Genomic DNA, 19,018 nt, shown 5'->3' with positions numbered 1-19,018 from the left:
GGCGACTCCGCCCACGGCCGTTTTTCGCCCCGCCCCCGAGCCGAGGCTCCAAAGCCCAGGACTGGAGGAGAAGAGGCGCCTCGGGCGCGCCGATGTGAGGGGCGGGGCCTTGGCGGGACAGCCAGGGCCCGCTTCTCTGGCCCGCGCGGTCCTCCCACGTCTCAGTGGTTCGGGGAAGGGGCGGGGCCCAGCCGTGGGGCGAGAATGGGGTGGGGCTCGCCGCGCCCGGGCTCCGCCTCCCGCCCCTCCTCCGCCTCCTCCCTTTCCCCCCCCGACTTGCCCCTGGGGAGGGGTGGGTGGTGGAGTCACTGTCGGCTTCAGCCAGGCTGCGGAGCGGACGGACGCGCCTGGTGCCCCGGGGAGGCGCGCCACCAGGAGAGGAGGAGGAGGCGGAGGAGGAGGTGGAGAGGAAGAGACGCCCTCTCTGCTGACATCCCCTCTCCCCCCCGAGGCTCTGACCCCGGGGGCTAGGGGCCTGACAAGTTTCTCCACCCTGGCTGCCTGAAGAGGCCGCTACCCTGGAGGGCCCTGAGCCCACCGCACCAGGGGCCCCAGCACCGCCCCGGTGGCCTAACGCGACAGTCTCAGGGACCACTGCAAGGTTTCCAGTTGCCTAGACAAGGAGCCGGGGGTCAGAGCAACAACCCTTCCAGCCACCTGCCTCGACTTCTGCCTCAGGCACCAGTCCCAGCCCTGTGCATCCAACCCAGGTGACATGCCGGTACTCTCCACCTCCCGGTCCTCGCGGGTGACCACGCTGAAGCGCACAGCTCTGGTCCTGGCCCTCACGGCCTATGGAGCCCACAGAATCTACCCTCTGGTGCGGCAATACCTGGCTGCAACCAGGGGCCCTCAGGTACCAGCAGGGGAGTCCACGCAGGAGGTCTCTGGGGCCACGGCGGCCAAGGCCGGCGTGAACCGGGTGTTCTTGCAGCGGCTCTTGGGGCTCCTGCGGCTGCTCTTCCCCAGGACTCTGTGCCGGGAAACGGGGCTGCTGGCACTGCACTCGGCGTCCCTGGTGAGCCGGACTTTCCTGTCGGTGTACGTGGCCCGCCTGGACGGCCGGCTGGCCCGCTGCATCGTGCGCAAGGACCCACAGGCCTTCGGCCGGCAGCTCCTGCAGTGGCTCCTCATCGCTCTCCCCGCCACCTTCATCAACAGCGCCATCCGGTACCTAGAGGGCCAGCTGGCCCTGTCTTTCCGCAGCCGTCTAGTGGCCCACGCCTACAGGCTTTACTTCTCCCAGCAGACCTACTACAGAGTCAGCAACATGGACGGGCGGCTTCGCAACCCTGACCAGTCCCTGACGGAGGACGTGGTGGCCTTTGCAGCCTCTGTGGCCCACCTCTACTCCAACCTCACCAAGCCGCTCCTGGATGTTGCTGTGACCGCCTACACCCTGCTTCGAGCAGCCCGTTCCCGGGGGGCCGGCACAGCCTGGCCCTCGGCCATTGCTGGCCTCGTTGTGTTCCTCACAGCCAACGTGCTGCGAGCCTTCTCCCCCAAGTTTGGCGAGCTGGTGGCAGAGGAGGCACGGAGGAAGGGAGAGCTGCGCTACATGCACTCTCGAGTGGTGGCCAACTCAGAGGAGATCGCCTTCTATGGGGGCCACGAGGTGGGGCAGGTCGGGGTACTGGGCCCAGAAGAAAGCTTGTGGCTGGGAGGCCAGGGGGCAGGGCAGCCATGGACAGCGTGGAAAGCCCAGGTCTGGCTGGGGCTAATGCCGGAGGTGTGGGGAGGTCACAGAAGACGAAGACTGGGGATGGCAGGGCCTGGGGCAGCCCAGACTTCGGCTCAGAAAGGGAGAAGCAGGAAGGCTGGGTGGGGACTGCCCTGGGCCGGCTGCCGGCTTGCTCCAGGCCACTTCTGCTTCCTCTCCTCCTCCATGTGGTTGGCCTGGCCCTGGAGTTGTGGATCCTAGCGGTTTCAGACGCTGGAGCTCCGTGCTTGCTCCACTCCTACAGCCAGCCAGGAGGAGGCTCCTGCCATCTGGGAGCAGGGACAGTGGGACGCGCGGCCTCCTGCTGCCTGGCCCCTCGTGCCCCCCCCCTCCCCCCGCCCCGGGCCCTTTGAAGGCCAGCATCTGGCCAAGCTGGTGGGCCAGGCAGGCTGGCATTATGGGCATGACTCAGCCCAAGCGGGGGTTAACGAGCAGCACCCAGCGCCGCGGCCACAGCGGGGGCAGCGCTAGGTACTCGGGGTCAAAGCCTCCCCCACCTGAGCCCGCGGGCCAGCCTGGCTACCTGCTCGGCTGCCTCCCCAGGCCCCGGGCCAGGGCTGCCTGGCCCAGGCCGCCAGCGCGGCGGGACGCACTTCCTGCCCGCCCAGCAGCCACCCTGCCCCCCACCCCCCGCGTGGCCGCCCTTCCGCCTGGGTCGCAGGCGCGCAGCTCCCCAGCAGGCCAGGCCTGCCGGGAGCCTGGTGCTGGGAAAGGTTACTCCGGGCCACTGCTCCCTTTATCTCGCCTCAGCCCCTCCCCTTCCTCCTGCCTGGGGCTGCAGCTGCCTCGGGCCCTGCTCTCTGCTTTCCGAGGGCTTCTCAAGGGAGGGGCACGGTGGCGCCCGCCTCCCGAAGGCCTGTGTGTCCTGTCTTTGTCAGGTGGCCTCTTGTCCCCGGACCTTGCCTCACTGGCTGCACAGTGGGCAGAGGCCGTGATGTTTTTACAAAAAGGCTTGTCCCTAAACTCGGCAGAGGGGGCATCCCGGGTGTAGGCCGGGCTCCGGATTAGGAGAAAATGCCTGGTCTGCAGCCACAACCCATCTCCTCTCCCACATGCCGGACTGCAGGGCCTTGGCAGGCGGCCACCGCCTTGGGTGAGGCGCTTGGCACGTTACCCGCAGCTCCGTTGTCAGCCCCGGCGGGCACTCCTGCCAGCTCCCAGCACGAGCCTGGATTGCCAGGGTGCTCAGAGGAGGCGTGCTCACTTCAGGAACCAGGACTGGACTCAATGCAAAGGCGGTCCATGTGCCAGACCAGGATGGTGGGGGCAGGAGGGCCCTGGTGTATGTCCGCAGCCTGTCTCTTTTGACCTCGGCTAAAGGGCTGGAAAGTGGTGTGGGGTGATGGGTCCTCGTGGGGGGGGGGGGTTGATTGCCTTTACTGTGCAGGCGTGTGGCTCGCCCCAGTTCCGCCAGCTGATGTCCCTGTGGACACTGACCCAGGCTCCATTCGACAGGTTAGGGCAGAGGTGGCTGGCTGGCTGGAGGGCAGACGTCACAGTGTTCTGTTCTCATTGAGATCTCAGGGAGGAGGCTGATTTAGATTTCATTCGCGTGTGCATGCACACACATACATACAAACTCTTGCTGGCTTGAGAGCAAGGTAAACCTTTCTTAGTAGGTCAAAGCGTCATTTATGAGAATCTGGTTCTCTCCTAATGGCTCTGCCAGGGTAGTCCAAATTGCACACCTCTTGCTACCTCCAAGCGGTGTGAGCTTGGGCAGGTCCCTTTGCCTCTTGGGCTTTGGCGTCCCCAGTACAGTGGACATGAGAGTACACATACTGTCGCATGGGATGAGAGTCAAGTGGAGAGTCAGGTGTGAAAGTACTGGACAAAGGAGATGGTGCCAGGCTGGGCAGCTGTGCTCAGCTGGGGGTGGGAGGCAGGGCTGGAGCACACCCCCCCGTAACGAGCCAAGAAACCCACAACCTAATGGCCACCCTGCCATGACCCAGTTCCTGCCACCTGTGTGTCCGCAGCCTGAAGTTGCAGGTGCTGTGGCCAGTGCGGGCATGGGGAGGGAAGGGCAGGGCTGGCTTGGGAGCCTGCCCTCCAGGTTTCTGTGGGAGAAGGCAGTGTAGGGTCCTCATCCGGGGGGACCCTGGGCAGGTTGGGGAGGCGGGGCCAAAGTAGAGACTCTGGAACCGAGTTCCTCAAAACCAAGTACTGCCTTTTGCTTTCGTGTGCTGCCCTTTGCTTAGTTCAGGCCAGCAGCCCCCAGCAATTGCCCAAAGATGTCCCGAAGCGGTGCGGGGCAAAGAGAGGGGCATGGTAAGTGTCCCAACTAGAGAGGTAGTGGAAAGAAGGGATGGGAATGGGCCTCAGAAGGTGGGGGTGACGAGTCCCTTCTTCGTTACGACTGTCCCCTGGTACTATGACGTCAGGTGGTCCCAAAGCTTGAAAACTGGCCCCTGTAAATATGGCCCAGTCGTAACCCCCAGCCCTTGACCTCGTCCTGGCCATCAAATTTCATAGCATGTATGCGTGGTGCTTGGAGACTCTTGTGGCCCCTGTGGTAGTTACCGTGAGGCCTCTTGGTCTCTCTTTGTCACACACACCCCCCCCCCCGCAGGTGGAGTTAGCCCTGCTGCAGCACTCCTACCAGGACCTGGCTTCGCAGATTAACCTCATCCTGCTGGAGCGCCTGTGGTACATCATGCTGGAGCAGTTCCTCATGAAGTATGTGTGGAGCGCCTCGGGCCTGCTCATGGTGGCCGTGCCCATAATCACTGCCACCGGCTATTCGGAGTCAGGTGAGAGCCACGGCTGCCAAAGGGGCGGGGGCAGGGACGCTCTCCTGTCCTCCTGGATCACTAAGTGCTAGGCTTGGGAGGCCCCGGGGCTTGGCTGACCTACCTGCCCCTTCTGCTAGGGTCATGAGGCCCAGCCGGTATCCTGAGCTCAGCAAAAGTCACACTCTCCTGGAGCTCCTGGTTGCCCTCTGCTCGGCGTGTGTCTTCCCTTGACAGCATTTCACACTCCTCGGTACCACTCAGCTGAGCTGGGGACTGGGAAGCAGGAAGCCCTTATGTCCCTTCCTCAGACGCACGCACCCTTGCCCACCTGGTCCTGTCCTTGGCTCACTGCGACCCGCGAGTGGGAGGATAGGGAAGTAGCTTCAGCTCCTTCATCGCCTGGGCCTTGGCTTTCCTGTGCCTAAAACAACTCTAGTAGGTTGCAGCGGGTATAGACCTTGGCCCTAAGGCCTGGGGTGGGGGTGAAGGGAGACAAGAAAGCCTACCTTGCTTGTCACTTGAGCTAGTGGGTCATCAGGATTCCCATTTTGTCCTTTAGAACATTCTAATTCAGGGCCCAGTCACGCTGATGTTTGATGGAGCTCAGCGTCAAGTTTGCTTTCCTGTTGTTTTGATGCCTGGCTATTGCTTTATTGGGTCAGTGTGGGTTTAAATTCACCCCTCTGGTTACCGATTTCTTTGCTCACCGGTCCTTTTCCACAGCCCAGTTGCCTTCTTCCAGATAGATAACTTCTAGAAGTTCTTTCTGCAAGGCTTTCATCATGGGAACTTTGAGATTATCTTGTTGTGTGAAACATCTTTATTTTACTCTTTTCCCAGACTAAAGTTTAGTTGGGTGTGGGAGTCAAGGTGGACAGTTACTTTCTTCCAGCCCCTTGACAATATCCCATTGTCTCTGTTGGACAATCTGTTATCAGCTTCAGTGCCCCTGGCAGCCTGCATTGTCTCTCTGGTTACTTCCAGGCTTTCTTCTCTGGCATCCTGCAGTTTCCCTATGAAGTGTTTACCTGTAGGTGTCTGTTTGTCCTGCTTCAGATTTGTTGTATGGCCTTCATATATTCAGATTTTTCCATCATTCTGGAAATTTCTCAGCTATTATCTTTTCAAATATTGCCTTGGTCTTGTCCTTTTACTCTTTTCTTCTCATTCTCTCCTTTACAACTCTTCACCACTTGGCTGTCTCCCACCTAGCACCGTGCTGAATTAGGGGCACTCTCTGCAGATCTTTTATGCTCACTGGTCCATCCGTTTTCTCTTCAGCAGCATCTGATTTGAATTTTTTTCTTTTTTTTTTTAAGATTTTATTTATTTATTTGACAGAGAGAGACACAGCAAGAGAGGGAACACAAGCAGGGGAGTGGCAGAGGGAGAAGCAGGCTTCCTGCTGAGCAGGAAGCCCGATGCGGGGCTCGATCCCAGGACCCTGGGATCATGACCTGAGCCGAAGGCAGACGCTTAACGACTGAGCCACCCAGGCACCCCTTGAATTTTTTTTTTCAATTTCAGTGACTTATTTCTATAAGTTCTATTTGCTTCTTTTTCACACAAAAATGTGAAAACAGACATTTTTCTTTTCAAATAGGAATTTTAAACTGTTTTCGTAAGTGTCTGCTTTTCTCATCTTTTGGACTGCTCCTTTTTATGCTCCATGGTCTCTATCCAACGATTCGATTATCAGAATTCTTGGGGATCTAGGCCAGCTTTATCTTCCATCTGCTGCTCTTCACTCATGGTGGATTGTTTCCCTGTGGGTTTTGCAACCAGACTTCCGTGGGAACCCTGAGTGGCCTAACCCGAGGGGTCATTCCCCAGCACGGTGTGTATTTGCTTGTGCTTGGGCCACGCATGCCTGCCCAGGCAATTAATCACTTGGAGGCCATTTTACCTTAGCTTCTCAGCTTGGAGAAGAGGGCTTCCTGAACTTGGAGACGGTATTAATTTGAACTCCGGACACATAATTACAGATTCTTAGAAGAGACCTTTTCTTTAGTGCACCTAGAGCCCCAGCTGCACAAGAGAAACCTCTCTGTGTTCTCCCATCCTGGTTGCTGGCTTCTCTTTGTGTTCCTGGAAATTTCCCTTGCTTTCCTTGGAGCACAGCTCTGCTTGAAAAGGTGTTATACTTTGAAGCACCCAGCTGGTTCAGTTGGTGGAGTGTGCGACTCTTGATCTCCAGGTCGTGAGTTGGAGCCCCAATGTTGGGTATAAAGCTTACTTAAAAAAATAAAATATATTTTAAAAATTAAAAAAATTAAAGGTGTTATATTTTATGCAATTTGGTAGTACAAGGGTTTTTGGTTTTTTTTTAAGATTTTATTTATTTTTTTGAGAGAGAGAGCACGCACACACAAGCGGGGGAGCAGCAGGGAGAGGGAGAAACAGGCTCCCCACTGAGCAAGGAGCCCAATGTGGGGCTCGATCCCAGGACCCTGGGATCATGACCTGAGCCCAAGGCAGACGCTCAACCGACTGAGCCACCCAGGTGCCCAGTAAGAGGGTTTTCAATTGCATGTAAAGAGAGAGAGCCTGACTTGTTTCAGAGCCAAAGTCTCTGATTCTCTCTCTATTTGTGTCTCTACTTTGGGGCTTCTGTACCCTCAACTGTCCTTCTCTGGGTAACCCCCAAGGGGAAGGATCTAATTGGAGGGGGATTATTACTTTCCCCCGCAAAGGCCTTACATAAAGGGTGGCCTTGATTTAGGCCCAGGTGCCAGACCCAGTCAGCACCCCTGGCCTGGAACGTGGGAATCCACCCACGAGGAAACCGACCTGTGGTCTTTGTGAGGAAGCGCCTGCAGCTCCTTTCCTCTATAGCTGGCCTTGGGGCCCATCTAGTCCCCAAGGCCTCTCCCTCCTGTGAAAGCCTAGGACTTTCTGGAGACTCGGCTACACCAGACTTTGTGGGCAATTCAAAGAAGATGAGCTCTTGTCCCTGGCCTCATGGCCCTTTATAGTTAGTTACCTGTGAAAATGTGAAACACTCACTCTTCTGTCTTGCTGGCCTCCTCGCTATTCCCCGGAAGCAGTGCCTCTGCCCCCGGGCCCTTGCAAGCGCCACTAGCTCTTCCAGGAACCCTCTTTCCTCTGCCGAGACCACCGCCCCCACCATCCTCTTCCCCTTCCCCGCCGCGCTGCTCTTCCAACGCCACACACCCTGTCTGCTCTACTTCTCTATTTCGTTTATTGTCACTCTGCCACTTTAGGCTGTGCGTGCTCCATGGAGGCAGGGATTTTTGTCTGTTTTGTCCTTGCTGTGTCCCTAGTACCCAGGGACTAGTGAGGGCTCTGGGTGCTTTGAGGAGGCTGAAAGCCCTGGGGACCTATAGGAAGAGGCAGACACTTATCAATGGGGGAAAATTTCGATACCTTTGCCCTTCTAGACTGCTGGAGCTGCAAGGCTGGAGGGCCCAGAGGGAGAATGGCCTTGCCCTGAACAGCTTGCCTGGCATCCTGCCCCTGGGCCCTGGTCTTAGCTGCCTTAGCCTCTGAGGGAACCTACAGAGGGCAGTCAGTTCTGTCTCCAGGGAGGTACCAGCTGTTGCCAGGATACCCCCAGCAACTTCAAACCCTTTCCCTTAGTGTGTAGTCCCTCTCTGGCTTTTAGGACATCTGGGGAGGACAGCTTATGTCCCCCCTGCATGTTGGAGGCTATGTCAATGGGGGGCACAGTGGGAAGGCAGGCCCAGGACCATAGACTGTCAGGATTAACCCCCTCCCCACCCCGTCCTATTCCCTGGATTCCTGGTTCAGGCCCAAGAAAAGGCAATGCAAGGCAGTCAGGCCATCCATCCCATGCCTTTTCCACCCGGTACTGCCCGGGAGGCCATCTACCCTGAGCTGGCTTCCTGCCCCTTGCCACCCCACCCCTGCCATCATGTCCCTGAGGCTTCCACCTTGAATTGACATATGCCCCTGGGTAGAGTCCTTGGGCCCTTCACAGGACTTTCCTTCCTACCACTTTGGCCCCAGGAGCCTCAGCTTCCCCTGGATACTCCAGTGGGCACTGCTCACTCTCCCACATCTCAGGACCCTCAGAGTCAGCTGCCCCCTTGCTCCCCATCACCATTTCCAGCACATTCCTTGTGTGAAAGCCCTGCCTTCCTGGGAGCTCTAAGGGTCAAGGGAGTCAAAACCACTGACAGAAGATGATTGAAGTAAGCAGCCACACGGTCTAGACTGAAACAGAAAAGCAAGTCGAGACAGAAACAGGCTCCCAGGGAGAAAGAGAGGCATCAAGGATGACCGTTCTCAGAGAGGCCCCAGAATACGGTGTCGAGGGGTGAGCTGAGGGAGAAATGGGGGTAACAGTGGAGGTCCAAAAGGGACATTTGTGTTGGAAAGACTCGGGGGTACAACAGCTCTGGGCGTTAGATGATGAGGTGCAGGTGCGCCCCGAGAGGGGCTGCCGTCATGGGTGAGCTGAGGGAGAAACGGGGGTAACAGTGGAGGTCCAAAAGGGACATTTGTGTTGGAAAGACTCGGGGGTACAACAGCTCTGGGCGTTGGATGATGAGGTGCAGGTGCGCCCCAAGAGGGGCTGCCGTCATTAGTATAAGACAGAGGGAGGACAGTTTAGGGGAAAGGAGCTGGTTCTGCCCAAAAAGAAAGCCAAATGCCTAATGGCTCATTTTCTTATCCAGATTATTGAGATGTAATTAACATACCATACAATTCGGCCTTTTAAAGTGTGTAATTAAGTGGTTCTTTTTTTTTAAAAAACAGATTTTATTTATTTATTTGAGAGAGAGAGACACAGCGAGAGAGGGAACACAAGCAGGGAGAGTAGGAGAGGGAGAAGCAGGCTTCAGGCTGAGCAGGGAGCCCGATGCGGGGCTCGATCCCAGGACCCTGGGATCATGACCTGAACCGAAGGCAGACGCTTAATGACTGAGCCACCCAGGCACCCCTAATTAAGTGGTTCTTAATATATTGATGAAATTGTGCAACCATCACCACTAAGTCCAAAACATCGTCATCACCCCAGAAAGAAACCCTAGACTCATTAGCAGTCACTCCCTCCCCAGCACTCCCCAGCCCCCAACACCCACTCATCTTTCTGTTGCTATGGATTGTTGGCCTCTCGTGGACATTTCACATGAATGGAATCACACAATCTGTGGCCTTTGGTGTCGGCCTTCTCTCACTCAGCATCACGTTTTCAAGGTTCATCCACACTGTAGGGTGAATCGGCACTTCACTGCCTTTTACGGCCAAATAATATTGCATTATATACACGTATCACAGTGTCTTTATCCATGTGTCCATTGATGGACATTTGGGTCGTTTGCACCTTTTGATGATTACGAATAGTGCTGCTGTGATCACCTGTGTACAAGTTTTCATGTGAACGTGTATTTTTTGTTTCTCGTGGATGCATCCCCAGGAGTGGAATTGCTGGGGCCTATGGTAACTCTTTGTTGAACTTTTTCAGAACTGGCCGACCGGTTTCCACATGGGCTGCGCCATTTTACAGCCCCACCAGCCATCCTAGTGGGTGTGAAGTAGTAGCTCATTGTGCTTTTGATTTATGTTTCTCTGATGACTAATAATGTTGAGCGTCTTTTCATGTGCTTATTGGCCATTTGGAGATCTAGGAAATACAGTAGAATTGTCTATTCAGATCCTTTGCCCATGGTTTCATTGGGTTTTCTTTGTTGTTGAATGGGAAAAGTTTTTTTACATATTCTGGATACGAAACCCTTATCGGATATGTGATTTGCAGATGTTTTCTCCCAGTCTGTAGGTTGCCTTTTCGCTTTTTGGATGGTTCCTTTGGATGCCCGAAAAGTTTTAATTTTGATGAAGCTCATTTATCTGGTTTTCTTCTGTTGCTTGTGCTTTTGGCATCATATTTAAGGAGCCATACATAATCCGAGCTCACAAAGACTTACAGCTGCTTTCTTCCAAGAGTTTTATAGTCTTAGCTCTTACATGAGTTAGTTTTTGCAGGTGGTGTGAGGTAGGGGTCATTCTTTTGCAAGTGGACACCCGCTAGTCCCAGCACCATCTGCCGCAGAGATTCGTCTTTCCCCTAGTGAGTCCATTTTGATTTTCCACGGTCCCCTCCTTTCCACTGCGTTCCATAGACTTGGAGGCAGTGAAGAAGGCAGCTTTGGAGATGAAGGAGGAGGAGCTCGTGAGCGAGCGCACAGAGGCCTTCACCATTGCCCGCAACCTCCTCACAGCTGCTGCGGATGCCATCGAGCGGATCATGTCATCCTACAAGGAGGTACCCCCCAGCCCAGCACCGCCCCCCCCGCCATGCCTCCACCCCTCCCCCAGCTGGTAGCGTCTGAGCCAGGGTCACCCTCCCCACAGGTGACAGAGCTGGCCGGCTACACAGCCCGAGTACACGAGATGTTCCAGGTATTTGAAGATGTCCAGCACTGCCATTTCAAGAGGCCCGGGGAGCCGGAGGACCCTCAGGCAGGGCCCGGGGCTGTGGCCAGGTCTGGTGTCCGTGTAGAGGGGCCCCTGCAGATCCGAGGTAAGGGCACCCTCCCGCCAGACACCCCCCCCAGAAGGCAGGGTCTGCAACCTTCTTTCCCAGAGCAGTAGCTGCCAGCCGAGCCCCTCACTCGCCGGTGCCTTCCCAGGGCTCTGGCCAAGATTTCTCTTATTTCTCTTTGCAAAAGAAGGAGATGCAGTCCCTGAGTAGAGGGGATCACTCTCCCATGTGGGCAGCAAGAGAAAGTTCAAGACCACAGCAGGGGCCAGTGTCGGAGGGTTTTACAGCGTAAGGGTGGACTCCATGCCTCGGGTTCCAGAAGCCAGAGAATCGACATTGCCCCTCCCCTGCCCAGAGCACAGCACCAGACACTGTTTGGGGATGGGCTCACGGAAGACCCACCATATTCCCAAGGGGCCCCAGACCACACACTGGCGTGCTATTGCGGGGGGGGCGGGGGGGCGGGCACGTGGGATCCACCAGAAGGCAGAGGGGGTGTTGCTGCTCCCTGTATTCCCTCATTGCATTCTCTCTCCAGGCCAAGTGGTAGATGTGGAACAGGGAATTATCTGTGAGAACATCCCCATCATCACGCCCACGGGAGAGGTGGTGGTGGCCAGCCTCAATATCAGGGTAGGTCAAGTGTGGGACTGGGTTCGGGGTGGGTTGCGTGACCCAGGAGTGTTGGCTGAGCTGGGCTGAGCTACAGGACCCTGGGCTTGGCCTTCTGCATCTGCAAGCCCCAACCTTTGGTGTCTGGCCTACTGGGCCTGCATACGTTGTCATTCCCCAGATCCACTTGGCAGGTGGGCTAAGGTCCAGGTGAAACGCCAACATGTCTCTGATTGTTGGTTCTGTCACAGTGCAGTCATAAAATGACTAGCGATTACCAAGAGTAGCGAAGGGTCACCCAAGGGCTCCTGGCCCTGGCCCCATCGTTGCCACCTCCCACCCCCATCCCTGAGAAGCCCAGGACTTGGGGACTCAGGTTCAACTCCAACTATGGTGGAATAGATTCCTCCAGTGACCTGGGCTTAGGGTCCCACCCATCTGCTTCAAGAAGCCCCCAGTGTAGGTGTGTACTAGGAACAGCCTGGCCCACTGGGAGGGCTCTCAGCCACTACAGAGGCTGTCTGTGGGAGGGAAGCCCTGGTGGCCACCCCCCACCAGTCACCTGTGTCCCTAGCCAGAGCTTTGGACAGGGTCAGGCAATGATGGAATGAAGGAGAGACCTGTGGTGGCAGGGTCAGTGTAAGAAGCGAGAGGGAGTCATTCATTCATCCCTGGGCTGGGCACTGGGAACCAGAGGTAAGCTGGAGGGGCACTGCCCTCAGGAAGCCCTATGCTGGGTCCCCTAAACATTGCAAAGGTCCCCAGTTAGCTGCCCAGGATCCTATGGGGGCCACAGGAAGGGTGGTCCCGTCCCTGAGGTGAGTAGAGGTCACCGGAAGCTTCACCCAGGAGCCTCAGGGTGGATGGGCAGCATGAGGAAGAAGGTGTCCCCCAGCAGGCAGGCAGAGGAAAGGTAGTGAAGTGGCAGGAGCATGGAGCTGGGGGGCCTTGGGGCCTTGTGCGCCTGGCTGCAGAGCTGGGTCCCTCGGAGCCACGGCTGGGCAGGGAGTTACTGGGAAGAGGCAAGTGGAGGGTCAGTGCCTCGTGGTGCAAGTGGAGGCTCCTTTCCTCGGTCCGCTGAGAGGGGTCCTGAGAGCCAGCTGGAGGCCGGGCACATTTCGTTACCCAGGCAACGTGGGACAGTGCTGTGATCCCCATCGCCCCTGGCCGCGGCCACTCTTGGGGTGTGGCAGGGAGCCACCAATGGCTGGTTCATCCAAGGCGAACGATTTCCCTGCAGGCCCAGTGGCAGCCAAGTAGGCAAAGACCAGGGGCCCTGGCTCGCCGGGGCGCAGCTGGTGAGGGAGCAAGGCCGGGTGAGGGGGGGTGACTGGGACAGAAGAGCTGGGGTGGGAGGCGAGGCGGAAGCCAGGCTCTGGGGCTGGGAGATGTGGGGGAAGGCAGGGGAGCAGTTCCCAGTCATGATCGGCCAGGCGGTGGGGCAAGAAGGTTGGCGGAAGAGGGCGAGGCGCAGGGAAGGGGACCAGGGAGGCTGGCTGACGGGGGGAGAGCCAGGCCTGACACGCTGGCCCCTGTACATCGATCGTGGAAGAGGGAGGCCCATCCCCCCCCCGCGAGGGCGTTTACAGTGTAACAGGACCACACGGTGAGGGGCTCAAACAGCAGGAGTGGCTTCTCTCCCCGTTTTGGAGGCCAGAAGGCCAAACTGGGGTGCTGCGGGAGAGTCTGCTTCAGGCCCCCTCCGAGTTTGGGTGCTTTACTGGCCATCAGTGGTGTTCCTGGGCTTGCGGAAGCCTCACGTCAATCTCTGCCCTCCTCCTCACATGGCCTTCTCCCTGTGTGCATGTCTCTGTGTCCAAATGACTCCTTTTGATAAGGACACCAGTCACGTTGGATTAGGGGCCCACCCACTCCAGGAACACCTCATCTAAATTTTTTTTTTAAATAGAATCTTTTTTTTTAAAGATTTTGATTTATTTATTTGAGAGAGAGAGAGCACAAGCAGGGGGAGGGGCAGGCTGAGGGGGAAGCAGGCCTCCCGCGGAGCAGGGAGCCCGATGCGGGGCTCGGTCCCAGGACCCTGGGATCATGACCCGAGCCGAAGGCAGACACCCAACGACTGAGCCACCCAGGCGCCCCGGACCTCATCTAAATTTAACTAATTACATTTGCAAAGTCTCTTTTTCCGAATAAGGTCACATTCTGAGGTCTTGGGGGCCCCGCTCAATCCGTAACAGCGCCTCCCTCCGATCGTGGGGACTGCACGGTATTGGCGCTGTTAAGTCACACCCTGCGAGAGCGGAACTCACCATGGCGATGGGGGAGGGGGCTGCGCCCCGGGTGCCCTGCCGTCTGACCCCCCCCTTCTTGCACACTCCCCCCCCAAGCTCAGCTGGCCTTTTTCTTACAGCAGGCATTTCCATAAGACCAGCGGGCACCATGTAATCGGCTAACTGGGGAGCCTGAGGCCCTTGACGCTGAGCCCAGGGGTCACAGAGGCATCTGCCAGCACCCTGGTACCTGTGGGGACAGAGAGGCCCACGAGAGCAGGAGGACTGGCCAGGCATTAGGAACAGACAGAGTTGGGGGTTTGTACTGTCCACCTAGAACTCGAAAGAAGGCACCTTTCCCGGGACCGTTCCTCAAGGGAGAGCAACTCTGCTGGGGAAGCAAAGACACTGGGAGTCCTAGTGACGTGGGACGGCAGGGGAGAGAGGGTGACATTGGCCTTCTGGGGCCTTCCTCATGCTGGCCCCATGCTCTCTGGTGCATGTCAGGGGCTTAGGGGCCAGGCCAGGACCCAAAACAGGTGTTTGGTTGGGGCTCTGGATGCCAGACGTCATCCTTCAGGCCCCGCTGTCCCTTACCAAGAGACTGAGAGTGGCCCACCTCCCGGCCTGGGTGTGGACCCGAGCGTGGGCCACAGTTGGGAGGAGGGAGGTCCATGCAGGCCCCCTCTGCCGGGTACCAGCGCTGCCTCCACAGGTGGAAGAGGGCATGCACCTGCTCATCACCGGCCCCAACGGTTGCGGCAAGAGTTCTCTCTTCCGGATCCTTGGCGGTCTCTGGCCCACGTACGGTGGCGTGCTCTACAAGCCCCCGCCGCAGCGCATGTTCTACATTCCTCAGAGGTGAGGGGGCGGGGACGGAGCCTGGCCCCTACCCCTTCCCACCCCGGAGATGGCAGGGCTTGGGGCATCAGGAGAGCACAGCGTCCGAGGGGCGACGGGGCCTCCCCCTGCCGTCCGGCCGTGGCCGTGGCCGTGGCCGTGGCCGTGTGATGCGTGTGCGCACATGCGGTGTACGGTGTGGGGCTGTGTTGGCGCACGTGCGCAGGGCGGCTGGTGGGGGGGGTCTGCGGGCTTCGAGTTGGCCCTGCCCGCGGCGGCCAGGGCCCATGACAGAGCCTGCTCAGGCGCAGGGCTTCAGCAGGGAGGTAGGGCCAGGCCCGCCCTTGCTGACGTGCGGCATTCCGGCAGGCCCTACATGTCCGTGGGCTCCTTGCGGGACCAGGTGATCTACCCAGACTCCGTGGACGACATGCGAAGGAAAGGCTATTCGGAGCGGCACCTGGAAGCCATTCTGGACATCGTGCACCTGAACCACATCCTGCAGCGGGAAGGAGGTAGGGGAGGACATGGCCAGGGAGGGAGCCCTAGATTGGTTGCCCTTGTCCCAAGATTCAGCTGGGGAATCTGCTGTCACCCTCGCCCCTGCCTCCCTCTTGGCCCCCGAGGGGTGAAGATGACCCTGACATCCAGAAGTCCAAAGTGCTCGGTGCCCAAGAAAGCCCCACCCATCAGGGCAGCCCTGAGCTCCCTAGGCCAGGGAGGCCAGGCACAGCAGGAGGTGTCCAGCAGGGGGCGCTCATTTTGGCCCTGGACACCCTCTCCAGGCTCTGGGGCTCAGTGGCAGGGAGGGCCCTGTGGGCCAGGCGGGGAGAGCCCGGGCTTTCCCTGACAGTGAAGGAAGCCTTTGGAAGGCCTTAGGCAGGGAAGTGACACGTCGGTGTCACATTTTAGCAAGAGGACAGACCCTGGGCACGAGCAGGGCAGCTGGAGAGAAGGTGAGCCCAGGGTGTGTGTGCAGCGAGCCTCTAGCATGGGAGGCAGGACAGAGCCAGAGGGGACGCTTGGGTTTCTGGCTTGAGCCTGGGAGGTGCCATCCCCTGGAAAGGAGCCTGCAGGACTGGAGGGACAGGCTGGTAGCAAGAGAAGGCATTGGTCAGGGGCTTACCAGGTTTGTCTGCAAATGCCTGCTGTGCCCAGAGAGGGGGAGGAGGGGAGGGCAGCCCAGCTGCAGGGTGGGGGGAAACCAAGGTGGGGCTGGACTCAATTTTCTTAGTGAAATCTGAAAAGCAGGTTTAACTTCCTGCCTCCATCACTTGGGGGGAGCTTGACCAGCCACCCTGTGCCCGGGAGTGCACCCCTCCTCCTGTCTTCCAGGAGTGCCCTGGGCCCCTGGGGCCTACCATCACAACCTATTAGCATTGAGTTCAGCTGGGAGTAACAGAAGCCCCTCCCCACAACAGTGGCTTACATCATTCACAAGTTTATCTTACTGTGACATAAAAGTCCCGAGGAAAGCAGGCCACAGTTGACGGAGGCAGCCCAGCTCTGTGAAGGCCCCTCAGGTCACTCAGCTCTGTGGGCCCTCCATTCCCAAAGTCATCGCATGATCCAAGATGGCTGCTCCGGCTATCACATCACATCCCAGGCCATGGGATAGAGAAAGGGGAAAGGGGGGGAAGAACCAAGGGTACCTGTCATCTGTCTTTTAAAGAAAGTTCCCAAAGCTGACACATGTGTAACACACTTACACCCCATTGGCCGGAATTCAGTTCCATGGTCACACCTCACCTCAAGGCAAGCTACGGAGTAGAGTCTTTTTTGTGGGTGGCCCTACGCCTTGACAAAACTCCTAGTCCCGTGGGAAGACGGAGCGGAGGTGGGACGTAAGGATTCGTTTCTGCTCGGACTTGCTGAGGCAGTGACCCCTGCGGGTGGGAAGCCCTCTGGAGAGACCGCAGCAGCCGTCCCTGGGGCTCTGCCCGGCCACCTGCTGCCCAGGGACGGAAGCACCGGCGGGCTGTTCGTTAGCATCTCTTAGGTCCTGCGGGCCTCTGCCGGGGCTGCCGCGGCACGGTGCCGGGGCGGCTCGTGTCCCCGTCCTGGGGGCCGCAAGTGCAAGAGCCGGCAGTGGGCAGGGTCGGTCCCTTCCGGGAGGGCAGCAGCCGGTCCAGGCCCGCGTCCTCGGCGTGTGCGCGGCAGTCCTCCCTCTGTGCGTGTCTGTCTCCAGTTCTCCCCTTTACATGAGGACGCAGTCCTGCTGGATTGGGGCCCACCCTCGTGACCTCGTGGTAACTGTCCCCTCTGTAAAGCCCGTGTCTCCAAATAAGGTCACGTTCTGAGGTCCTCGGGCTCAGGATGCCCACATATCATTTTTTTGGAGGGGACACAATTCTGCTCACAAGTCTTTTTTGACTCTTAAAGTATCACCTCCAGATAGATAAGCATCCAGGGTGCGTGGAGCCAGGGGCCAGCCTTCTCCAAAGTCACATATGCCCCCGTCTCCCACTCTCACCAGTCCCTTCGGCCCCTCCCACCGCCCTTGGGTCTGGGCCCTGCACAGGGAAGCCCCTTGTCCCTTGCCTAGGTTGGGAGGCCGTGTGTGACTGGAAGGATGTGCTGTCGGGGGGTGAGAAGCAGAGAATCGGCATGGCCCGGATGTTCTACCACAGGTGAGCTGGGTGGTCCCCAGGGGGCTGAGTGGGACAGCCAGGGGCCCTGTGGCCATTAAGAGGCCTCACCCCGGCCTGGGCCCAGCCAGCGTAGCCACAAGAAGCAGAATCAGTACGCAGGTCAGGGTTCCCACAGGGTGGGGGGGGAGGGGACAGGCCAAGGCTTCTGTGAAGGAGGGTCCACAGCCTAGCGCATTTGCCCCCCCCCCCCCCGCCCCAGGCCCAAGTACGCCCTCCTGGATGAGTGCACCAGCGCCGTGAGCATCGACGTGGAAGGCAAGATCTTCCAGGCGGCCAAGGACGCTGGCATCGCCCTGCTTTCCATCACCCACCGGCCCTCCCTGTGGTAGGTGCCCCCCCTCCTTGCCCGGAGCACCCCACCTGCTTGGCAGCTGGGGAGGGGGAGGCCAGGCAAGTGTCTCCTGCTCAACGGCCTCCGCTCCTCTCCCGGCCTAGGAAGTACCACACGCACTTGCTGCAGTTTGATGGGGAGGGTGGCTGGAAGTTCGAGAAGCTAGACCCCGCCGCTCGCCTGAGCCTGACCGAGGAGAAGCAGCGGCTTGAGCAGCAGCTAGCGGGCATCCCCAAGATGCAGCGGCGCCTCCAGGAGCTCTGCCAGATCCTGGGCCAAGGCTCTGGGGTCCTCCAGGGTGCTGCTCCCCCCTGAGCCCTGGGACCACATGAAGGAAACCACAGCAGCTGCCCACCCACCCCTTCACCTGGCCCTGCCGCAGGCCTGTCCTGCATGCCTTTCCCTCCCAGGCCTCCTGGCCGCAGGCCTGCCCTGCCTAGGGGACTGCCAGCAAAACCACGTGCCTGTCCCTGGGCCCCCTTCCCTGGGCGGGGCAGATGGGACTTTCTTCTCTTCCAGGAGGGGGGAAGGGTGGAGGGGAGCCCCCAGCTCACACCACCAGCCAGTCTGTGCGGAGCCTTGCATGGGGCGGGGGGCCTGCTCTCCTGACGCTGCAGTCCCCCTTATTCCCTCCTCTTCAGTCCCTTGGAGACCCCACGGGCCATCCGTAGCTACTGCCCAAATGGCCCACTGAGGCTCCCACCCCACAGGACACCCTTCCTGCCATAGAAACAGCCAGACAGAACCCACAGCCAGACGGGGCCCCTCACGTGCGCCCCTTCTCCCTGCCACGGGAGGAAGGATCGCACAGCACTAGCGAGCGATGGTAAGAATGTAGCCCCTGCCCCTAGCCTCCCTTCCTTCTACGAGCTAATTTATTGGATTCCTGTTTGGAGCCATCTCGATTGCCAACACGAGCACCCAGCCAGCAGCGGAGGTGGCCGGGGCCGCGGTCCTCCCACAGGTGGCCTGGCCCTTGAGCCAGCCCCCGGCGGCCTGTCGCCCCACCAGCCTACACTGCCAGCCACCTCCGTGGGGGGGGGGGGTACAGGCCACTGAAGGGGGAACCGGGTGCTGGGGCTGCCGGGCATGAGGGCACCTGTGCGCCCAGCTCAGTGCCAAAGAGGGGTCAGCCAGGGCAGCTGTATCTGCAAAGCCAGGCCCCACCCAAGAGGGAGACCCCACCACAGCCACCGCATGTGCCTTTCCAGACCCTCAGCCACCTGGCCGGGGAGCATCCCTCAATCCCTCAGTAAAAGCCTCCCGCAGAAAGTGCCGTCCTGCCTCCTGGCCTCTTTGTCTGGCAGGGCTGGGGAGGAGTGCCGGAGGGGCATCAGGTCGCCTGGGGTGGAAGGAGTAACCTCAACCCCTGCCCCCACCCAAAGACGGCTCAGCATATTCTCCGGTGGGGAGATAGATTTAGCAACGT

General features: G+C 58.8%; 1 protein-coding gene across 2 annotated transcripts; it reads left to right on the top strand.

Annotated features, from left to right (window-relative positions):
- The first annotated feature begins 290 nt into the window (after positions 1-290).
- On the top strand, positions 291-18,865 carry LOC118534518 (ATP-binding cassette sub-family D member 1). Of its 2 annotated transcripts, none has more exons than XM_078065581.1 (10): positions 291-1,615; positions 4,293-4,473; positions 10,563-10,705; positions 10,795-10,963; positions 11,463-11,557; positions 14,483-14,628; positions 14,977-15,122; positions 17,153-17,237; positions 17,458-17,583; positions 17,694-18,865. In XM_078065581.1, the coding sequence occupies exons 1-10, from the start codon at positions 716-718 to the stop codon at positions 17,902-17,904; spliced, it is 2,202 nt and encodes a 733-aa protein (XP_077921707.1). In that variant the 5' UTR covers positions 291-715; the 3' UTR covers positions 17,905-18,865. The 2 variants fall into 2 exon arrangements, with proteins under 2 accessions (XP_077921707.1, XP_077921706.1); XM_078065580.1 differs by having other exon boundaries at positions 17,084-17,237.
- Positions 18,866-19,018: the final 153 nt, after the last annotated feature.

Source organism: Halichoerus grypus, unplaced genomic scaffold (genome assembly GCF_964656455.1).
Source record: "Halichoerus grypus unplaced genomic scaffold, mHalGry1.hap1.1 HAP1_SCAFFOLD_164, whole genome shotgun sequence".
Lineage (NCBI taxonomy): Eukaryota > Metazoa > Chordata > Mammalia > Carnivora > Phocidae > Halichoerus > Halichoerus grypus.
The sequence above is the reverse complement of the archived record's forward strand: the minus strand, read 5'-3'. Positions and strand labels throughout refer to the sequence as shown.

Bases quoted from the DNA above. Each gene is read 5' to 3' on its own strand.
- LOC118534518 (XM_078065580.1), top strand. From the start codon at position 716: ATGCCGGTACTCTCCACCTCCCGGTCCTCGCGGGTGACCACGCTGAAG. The intron at 1,616-4,292 runs GTGGGGCAGGTC...CCCCCCCCGCAG, and splicing joins CCTTCTATGGGGGCCACGAG to GTGGAGTTAGCCCTGCTGCA. The intron at 15,123-17,083 runs GTAGGGGAGGAC...CACTCTCACCAG, and splicing joins CATCCTGCAGCGGGAAGGAG to TCCCTTCGGCCCCTCCCACC.